The sequence below is a fragment of the Rosa rugosa genome, chromosome 2 (genome assembly GCF_958449725.1).
Source record: "Rosa rugosa chromosome 2, drRosRugo1.1, whole genome shotgun sequence".
NCBI classification, from domain to species: Eukaryota; Viridiplantae; Streptophyta; class Magnoliopsida; order Rosales; family Rosaceae; genus Rosa; species Rosa rugosa.
Window position 1 is genome coordinate 58,961,598 of NC_084821.1, and position 9,888 is coordinate 58,971,485.

A 9,888-nucleotide genomic window follows, 5' to 3' on the forward strand; every position below is an offset into this window, starting at 1 on the left:
CCTCCCCTTGAAATTTTTGGAGACCAAAATTAGAGGCAAGGAACTAATGAAAACAATAACAAAGTGTTTGTACCCACATTTGCATGTCCACTCAGACATAGCCAATGTGCATATAGTTATTGAATGATTTCGAATTACAATGAGCCGCTGAACAAGTAATTGGGGGCCGATAACCAGAAATGTTGGCCAATGAATAATTGGACAGTTCAATTGGTCCAAGACGAGTCAGACAAAGCTAGGCCTTTGGTTATCGGCCGGCCCGTAGTCATCAATTCGAAAAGAGATTTATTGACTAAAAACCCATCAGCCAATTGTTCAAATCGCTCTAGTCAGTTTCCAACTTGGACTCAGCAACTTGGGAAGATAATAGCCGATAGACAGAGAACGTTGATAAGTGCTAAAGATGAAATTTGATCAAGTTAGTATTTCAGTCAAATTGAAGTTCACGTCAGCCGATAAAGAGAGTTCAATCCAAGATAGCCTACTTCAAGATTAATTACAGCCGTTGATGACGATCATCAGAGCCGATCAGGATAGAGTCCAGCGTTAAGTCAATCGACGATAAGTATTGGAGCCAAATCAAGATAGACTCACTGCCAAGAGAAGGTCGAATTCCACTCAACTTCAAAGAGTCGAGAGATCAGTTCAAGTCACAGAGCAGCCAATATAAATAGAAGCATAGACAGAAGACAACACACACACATCTCCAGTCAAAACTCCATCATGGGTTTCCTTTTATTTTTCTTAGCTCCAGATTAGTTTCATTGTCTTTTCAATTCTTTAGTTGTTGGCTCTACTAGTTCAAGTCATTTCCCTTCGTTTTCTTGTAATCTAGTATCAATATTTCAATTGTTTCCTTTGTTACTTTTTGATAATAGTTGATAGTTTTATTCTTCAAGCCATTTATTCTTTTCTTTTTCCTCTCTTTACTTTATCGCTATTTACTTTCCTGCGATTTACTTCCTTGCTCTTTTACTATCGTGTTTATGCTCTTGCACTAGGAGTAGTTTAACGTAATTGTTCAATTACTTATCACTATTTGCTTCATTCATTGAACAACCTGAAAGTCCTTGTCTCCAAGGCATCGAACCTTCAGCCGAGATTGTTCCTTCCTCGGCTTTCAATCGCTCGACGAATTCAGAAAAGCGTACTACATCTACATTTGCACGCTTGGCCTTTTGGCCGTGTGCTGGCACGCCCCACAATCTACTCACCAAGAAGGACGTTTGTTCCTTGATCCCTCGGCTACCTTGGCCGAGACGATTTTCAGAGGCAACACAAAGTTCATGATTCATGATTCATCTTGCAAATAAAGATAACAAACCTGAATAAATTCCTTTGCAAAGGTTTCCAAAAAAAAAAAAGAGTCATTGCATCATCCCTTGCTCCACTGATTCATAGAAATTCCGTGTGTTATTCTTATTTCCCAAGATATTTTGATATTATTTGTTTTAATTTTATAGAAATTTCGTCCCTTTTTTTTTTTTTTAATAACATCTTTGGCTTTAAAATTTTGAGCAGATCATGTAGTTGAGCTAGTTAGAGATTTTCCATTGTCAGGAATGACCTCTGCAGCAGCTCCGGGGCATCTAGTGGAGAATTCACCTCTGCATTCTGCATTTCCAATCTCATCAAACAAAGGTTTGGGTTCATTGATTCCCAAGTAATTACGCGCCAATGTTTAAAATCAACAATGGTTTCACAACCATGTAGCAGAAAATGCTAATAAGCCAATAAATTCGCAAACAAAGTATTGAAAGTAGGGAATAGAAAAGGGGCATAACCTAGCGAGATTTTCTCTCGAAACCTAAGGGCTCTCTCCCAAAACCCTAGCTACCTAGTCGGCAACCTTGCCATCTTCTCTTCTTTGCTTTCTCCATGGCTTCAATCGACGTCGTCACGGCCAGTTTTGCTGCCTCTTTGGCTCTCGCTGAAGGAGGTAACGCCCCGGATCTGGGGAAGATTGGAGGAGGTCCTGTTCCTCGATCTTCTCAGTCTTTTCTTCTGGGGAAACCTCTTACCCGTAAACCTATTGATTCTAATGCCTTCAAATCGCATCTCTTCTGGACTTGGATGGTGGAGAAGGATTTTAGGATTCAAGAGAAGACTGATAATCGGTTTCTGATTTCCTTTGACTTAGTCCGTGATCGAAATAAGGTGCTTCGAGGCGGGGTCTGGTGTTTTGACAGAGCTTCAATCTGTTTGGAGGAGTATGATGGTGTTCTTCCCATCACTGAAGTCCCTATGAAGCATGTTAGGATGTGGGTTAGGGTTTCTGACATCCCTCCTCTCTACGAGGAACCCGACAATTTCATTCTCATTGGAAATTTGCTGGGTGGTTATCTGGACTACGATAAAAGAGAATTTCGTAAAGGTATTGTTCGAATTCTCTTCTCCCATGACATCTCTAAACCGATTATACTTGAGCGAAGAGTTTTCTTGGCCCCTGGCATAGAGCCTATTTTGCAGTTCCAGTTTGAACATCTCAAAGGGAGATGCCCTCAGTGTGGATTGATTACACATTATGGGGCTAAGTGTGAGGAGCCAAATACGGCTGTTTCTACTCCTAGTGTTTTGAAGTTTGGTGGTGGCCCCTCTACCTCTGGTGGCACCTTCTCCTTCTCTGCTCAAACTACTCGAGATCTACCCATGCCTTCTTACTCACTGTTGAAAAAGAAGAAGCCAGTTATTCGTCGGATTGAGCGATCAACTTCAGGCATTGATTCTCAGGATCCAGTGCATAGCACGCCAGAGATGGAAGGCATGGATCAAGAGGTTTCGGTGCAGGACAAGGCCAGTGGGTTGTCCTCGGTGGAACTTCCTGACTCGGGTTCTCAAGATCCTACTATTACTCTTGCCATGCAAACTGGTCAGAAGCAAACCTTGACTTACAAGAAACGAGGTCGAGAAGAGGTAACTGTCCCTTCCCCTAAGAAATTCAAAACCATTTTGGGTGGTAAACTTCTCACTCTCCATGCGGAAGCTCTTGGTTTGAATGAAGTTGAGGATGATGTCGCCTTGGTGACACTGAAGAAGAGGTCGGGAAGACCACTGGGAAGCAAGAACAAGGGTCCCCGGTCTCAAAAGAAGGTTGGTTTGACCCCTTTGTGTCTTACCTATCCTGCTACTACTACTGCTCAGGAGGTTGGCCCTAAAGCTAAGGGCAAGGGGAAACTCTAGGTTTCCTGTTTCCGTGCCTACCTTTGTTTTAGAGTCCCCTCTACCCGTACACCAATTGAGGTCTCTAGGCTAGTGGAGTTGCTAAAGCAAGAGCGTAGATAGTCTTGGGTTTTTTCTCATTTGGTTAGGCACTTTAATAAGTGTGCATATTCTACAATGAGGGTCACGTGTCATTTGTTTGGCGGTTTGTGTCATCTAGTACGGTTGGTATGAAACAACATGTGATGTATGTGCCTTCTGACCATGGATAAATTAATGAAGTTATCTATTTCTAAAAAAAAAAATAGGGAATAGAAAAAGAAATCACCTCAATGGTAGGGAACGGATCTTGTCCTTGCTTACGGATTAGTGGGATTCAAAATCATCTTGATGCCTGAACAACAGCGCTGGTCCTAGAGTAGACTTTGGCTAGTTTATCCAATTCAAGGATGCGTTTTAAACACTAAGGATCTCGAATCAACCCAATCTTACTGATCGTAACAGAAATGCATATCAAGAAACCCCTATTGTTGTTTATAGTCCCGTATTAGACCGAAGACCTTTATCATGCCAAAGAAGCCAGTACTTGCTAGAAAATATGAAATTAGCTGCATGTAGACGTCTCTCTACAAGAGAAACGTCCCAGAAACGAAAAAAGAAGAAAAAGATTGTGACATAAGTAATTGCTGGAAAATTGTTACATGAATTCCAGAATATTAGTAGGTCCTTTTTTTTTTTATCGAGCCCAAGGCAGAAGGGTAGAAGCACTCATTTCAGGATCAGTAATTGCTGGAAAATATCAACTATTAATTAGTCGTCAGTCTACTAGAGAAAAGTCCAACAAAGGATCCGTAGTGACACTTGTGGTTGGAGACCCTTCAAAGTCTGAGTGAGGACTTGAGAACCAAGTCTGTAAAATGGGTTGAAAATGACAACTTGAGAGTATCTAGACACCTCACTACGCGGTTGTAGCATAGCAGTCTCCTTGCTATAAATTCACTTGTGCTCAGCATCATATTTCATGCATCTGCAACAAACAAAGCCTCAAATTAATTATGCATATCTATGTTTACTTCAACCCTATTTCTCGCCTCATTCTCCACTTGCTGCTCCTGATGTTTTTGGCATCGTCATGCCTGAACACGAGCAGCATTGTGAAATCATGCATGGAGGAAGAGAGACAAGTGCTTCTCAGCTTTAAACAAGATCTCACTGATCCGTCTGGTAGGCTTTCTTCCTGGGTGGGTCATCAATGTTGTCGATGGAGAGGCATTTCATGCAACAACTGCACTGGTCATGTTGCAATCATTGACCTCCGAAATCCATATCCATACATTGAGTATAACGATCTGTGGACCTCCGCAGGGTACTGGAACAGCACTAAATTTGAAGAATCTTGTTTGGGGGGGGGGGGTAAGTTGAATCCTTCTTTGCTTGGCTTGAAACATTTGAGTTACTTAGACTTGAGCAACAATTACTTCAAAGGGATTCACATTCCCAACTTCATTGGCCAGCTTACAAGTTTGAGGTATCTCAATCTCTCGCACAATTCATTTTGGGGAGAGATTCCCCCATCTCTTTGTAACCTCTCAAACTTGAACTATCTTGACCTCAGTTCTATTTATCCTTCTTCCAAAAACTTGAATTGGCTTTCTCATCTCTCTTCCCTAAAGTACCTCAATCTTAGAGGTGTGGACCTTAGCAGCACAGGAGTAAGTTGGCTACATGATGTCAACATGCTTCCTTCACTCTTGGAGTTGCATTTGTCTTCTTGCCAAATTAGTGGAAACCAGCTTCCACTCTCGCTGCCCACAATTAACTTCACATCACTTTTGGTCCTCGATATGTCATTTAACGATATTAATTCTTCGTTTCCTAAATGGATGTTTAATCTTACTAGTCTTACAAAACTTGATCTTGGGGGTAATCCTTTCATTCGCCCCTCTCTTGATGAATTTGTAAGACTAAAATCTCTAGAACACCTTGACTTATCGAGTATTGGACTCAAAGGTCAATTATTTCCCAAATTCTTTGGAAATTTGTGCAAGCTAAAGTCATTAGATCTTCCAGCCAACGACTTTGATGGGGGGATTGAAGAGTTTTTGAGTGGTTTTTCAAATTGTTCATTTAATAGAATGGAGTCACTAGATTTATCTAGCTGTGGGCTGGTAGGCAAATTCCCTAGTTTGATGCAAATGTTGAAAAGCCTGCAATATCTCTCACTCAGTGACAATTCCTTGAATGGGTCCATACCCGAAAGTTTGGGAAAACTCACTCAGCTGGTTAGCCTTAATCTGTTTAATAATTTATGGGAAGACAGTTTAACGGAAGCCCATCTCATAAATCTCACAAGATTAAAGTCTTTTAGTGTAAGCACTGATCGACTTGTGCCCATCATTTTCAATTTGACTGATTATGAATGGGTTCCTCCTTTCAAGCTCTGTGATATTTACATGGACAATTGCCGAGTAGGTGCTGGCTTCCCTCTATGGCTTCAATCTCAAACTGAGCTCGTTCATGTCTTACTTACAAATGCTGGAATCTCGGGTCCAATACCAGAGGAATGGCTCTTTAAGATATCTTCCCAAATCGAATTTTTGGATTTATCTTACAATCAAATAAGTGGAAAGCTTCCGTTCCGATTCAACTCTTTTCCAATTCTGCATACCATAGATTTGAGCCATAATCAATATTATGACACTATTCCATCATCTATTTGTAGCATTCAATCTCTATATTACCTTGCTCTGAATAACAACCAGTTATCCGGAGAATTCCCTAAAGAATGGAGTTTGTGGAGCGGCATATACACTCTGGATGTCTCAAACAACAATATGTCTGGTAATATTCCAAGCTCAATGGGCATTCCAAGTTCTCTTTATATACTGAAGACAGACAACAATCAATTTAGCGGAGAAATTCCTTCTGCCTTGCAAAATTGCTCTGGTTTGGAGAGACTTTATCTTGGAGGCAACAAATTTACTGGAAGCATACCTTCTTGGATAGGATCAAAAGTGGACACATTCGCAGTGCTACAATTGCAATCAAACTCTTTAAGTGGACATATTCCTCATCATTTGTGCAGTCTTCCTTTCCTTCAGATCCTAGACCTTAGTCACAACAGATTTTCAGGGACTATTCCCAAGTGTTTGAATAATTTGACTTCCTTAGCCTATCGTAATTATAGTGGCTGGAGCGGCGGTAGTGAGTCTGAGGTAACAACTGTGACTATAAAAGGAAGAGCAAGTGAATACTTCTTATCCAATGCAGAACTTCTAACCATTATTGATTTTTCAAGTAATGATTTAGAAGGTGAAATTCCTGAAGAAATCAACAGTCTTGTTGGATTAGGCACATTAAACCTGTCCATAAATCAATTAAGTGGAAATATCCCCTCAAAAATTGGAAACTTGAAGTTGCTCGAAACACTTGACCTCTCTCAGAACCAACTTTCAGGACAGATTCCAAAAAGTCTCGCTTCTCTGACCTTCTTATCTCACTTGAACTTGTCACGCAACAACTTGACCGGAAGAATTCCTTCAGGCAACCAACTTCAGACGCTCGATGATTCATCTATTTATGAGGGCAATCCTTCACTCTGTGGATTTCCTCTTTCAAAATGCCCAGAAGACGGAGACAAGATGCATGAGCTGTAAAACCATAGTTACATGCTCACAACATATGCACAACAATCATAAAAGGATTAAGGCTTACCTTCAGCAATAACAGACATGGATTCCATCTTATGCAACTGCTTAACTCGATCACTGAATGTGGTCTTCTGTTACTTACCAACTTGCTTCTCAATGGACAGAACAATATGCAATAGTCGTGGTAGTAATCAGGGACCAATTCATCTGTATATATATGAGACTTAAACCTCAAGAAGCTTCCCATTAAAGCATTCATTGTCGGTTTAGGTTTCACGGTTAGATTCCTAATGTATCACAACTTGTAGCCTTTCTTGTAGACTAAGCAATGGATTACTATCCTTAATGAATTGATACACTACTTCATTAAGTCACTGGTATTGATTCACTGTTTGTATCCATATTAAACTAGGATTGATATTAAGCTAATCATCAATTACTTTATGATGATATGTGTTATGTCCATATTTGATCTTACAATCTCCCCCTTGGACTCACACATATCATGCTCGATGATTTGCACTAGAGAACATCAAAACCTACTTAACTTACTGAAGTGCGCGCCAGATAACAAACTCAAATCGAAAATCCATTCCAACATGGTCAGATCACAGTTACTTATGCAGAGCAAGAAACAGTATACATTTTAACAAAAATGCAGAGTTTCAAAACCACTAACACAAGCTTCTGCAATCCACATATGTTCAACCAGAAGTGATACAATATATGTTAATGTGTATCAACAAGTAAACATATATTAGGTCCTACTTTATGTTTCTAAAACTAGAAACTCAAGCAAATTCACTGAACACTGATGGCTTAAAAATATTGCTTGAACCTTAACATCATGCTTCACATGATTTAAGCCATCTGATAGCAAGTATAACTTTAAACACAAAATCGATAATTTTCAGAACATTCAACAAAAAACTGCAGCAATAACCATAATCTGAAAATACCTCAAAATTTATTAATAATAAAATCTGTCATTACAAATAAGTTGTGATAAATAAAGTCAAAAGATCACAACTAAAAAATACAAGAACTCAAAAACCTTAGAAATTTAAATTGCTCCAACTGGATTAACTCTCTACTGAACCTAAGCATCTAGATTAGCTAAAACTCCAATGCTGGCTGTATGTTTCTGGAATGCTGCTACTGACAAGGCCTTGGTGAAGGGGTCTGCTAGCTGCGAATTCGTGTCAATGCTCAAAACAGCTATCTCACCATGCTTAACCCTTTCTCTAACACTGTAATACTTTAAATCAATGTGTTTAGAATTATTTGATCTTTTACTGTTCTTACTGAAGAAAACTGCTGCTTCATTATCACAATAAATCACAAGTGTGCCTGCCACAATGTGACTTAACACTTTGGTCTGCATCAAGAAATTCCTGATCCAAATTCCTTCACACACAGTTTCATATACTGCAATAAATTCAGCTTGCATGGTGGAGGTTGAAACTAGTGTTTGCTTCATGGTTTTCCAAGCAACTGCACCTCCTGCTAGCATGTACACATATCCACAAGTTGACTTCTTGGAGTCTGGATAGTTCCCTGCGAAATCAGAATCTGAAAATCCAACGAGTTTCAGATCCTCCACTTGCCTATAAACTAGCATGTGACTTTTAGATTTCTGCAGGTATCTCAACACTTTCTTCCCAGCTACCCAATGTTCATGGCCTGGATTAGACTGGAATCTCGATAAAATCCCTACTGCAAAAGACAAGTCTGGCCTAGTGCAGACTTGTGCATACATGAGACTTCCTACAAATCTAGCATAAGGCTTTGACTCCATAATTTCTTTCTCAACATCACTATTAGGACTCTGCTTCTTGGTTAACTTATCACCTTTGGACATGGGAACTTCTCCAGCTGCACACTTCTCCATACCAAATCTCTTCAAAACTTTGGTAATATAATTCTGTTGAGACAAACCAAGTAGTCTCTGTGCTCTATCTCTTTTAATCTCAATGCCTAGTACATAGGATGCTTCTCCTAAGTCTTTCATGTCAAAATTCTTTGACAGAAAGCTCTTGGTGTCTTTAAGCAGTTTAAAGTTACTGCTAGCCAAAAGTATATCATCGACATAGAGTACTAGGAAAATAAAATTGTTCCCAACTGTCTTCAAGTAAACACACTCATCAACAAGATTCTCTGTAAATCCAAAAGTAGAAATCACAGAATCAAATTTCTTGTACCACTGTCTAGAAGCTTGTTTAAGGCCATAAATTGATTTTCTTAACCTGCATACTAAGTTTTCACTTCCAGCTTGCACAAAACCTTCTGGCTGCCTCATATAAATCACTTCATCTAGTTCACCATTCAAGAAGGCTGTTTTAACATCCATTTGGTGCAGCTCCATATCAAAATGAGCCACTAAAGCCATGATTATCCTAAACGAGTCTTTTGTAGAAACTGGAGAAAAAGTCTCAGTAAAATCAATTTCCTCCTTCTGTGTAAAACCCTTGGCAACTAATCTTGCTTTATGTCTCTCTACATTGCCATTTGCATCTCTTTTGGTTTTGAAAACCCATTTACAACCTATAGGTTTCTGATTAGGGTCAAGTTCAACTAATTCCCAAACTGCATTTTGGCTCATGGAATCAATTTCTGCTTCCATTGCTAGCTGCCATTGATGAGATTCATTACTTTCAATAGTCTGGTTAAATGTAGTTGGATCATTGTCCTCTGCACAGTCCATTTCAATTTCTGCTTCTTGCAGATAAACAATGTAGCCACTATCTTCCCCCCCATAAGTTGGTTTTCTTGCTCTCTGTGATCTTCTAGGCTGAGGGTTGACAGGGACTTGATCAGTTACAGGGTCAGTTACTTGACCAGTGACAGTTACTTGGTTAGTTACTTGACCAGTGACATGGTCAGTTACTTGTCCAGCGACAGTTACTTGGTCAGTGACTTGACCAGTGACAGGTACTTGACCAGTTACATGGTCAGTGACATGACCAGTTACATGACCGGTTACTTGATCAGGGACAGTTACGTGGTCAGTTACTCGATCAGTTACATCTTGTTCTAAAGGCAATACAACACTTATATTCTCATCCGACACAATTTCCTC

The 9,888-nt window shown here is 39.8% G+C and overlaps 1 protein-coding gene across 1 annotated transcript; it reads left to right on the forward strand.

Moving 5' to 3' along the window:
• Positions 1-4,325: 4,325 nt before the first annotated feature.
• Positions 4,326-6,815, forward strand: LOC133731154 (receptor-like protein EIX2). The gene has a single exon (XM_062158599.1). The coding sequence runs from the start codon at positions 4,326-4,328 to the stop codon at positions 6,813-6,815; it is 2,490 nt and encodes an 829-aa protein (XP_062014583.1).
• Positions 6,816-9,888: the final 3,073 nt, after the last annotated feature.

Excerpts from the sequence above, each read along its gene's own strand:
- LOC133731154 (XM_062158599.1), top strand. The coding sequence starts at position 4,326 with ATGGAGGAAGAGAGACAAGTGCTTCTCAGCTTTAAACAAGATCTCACT.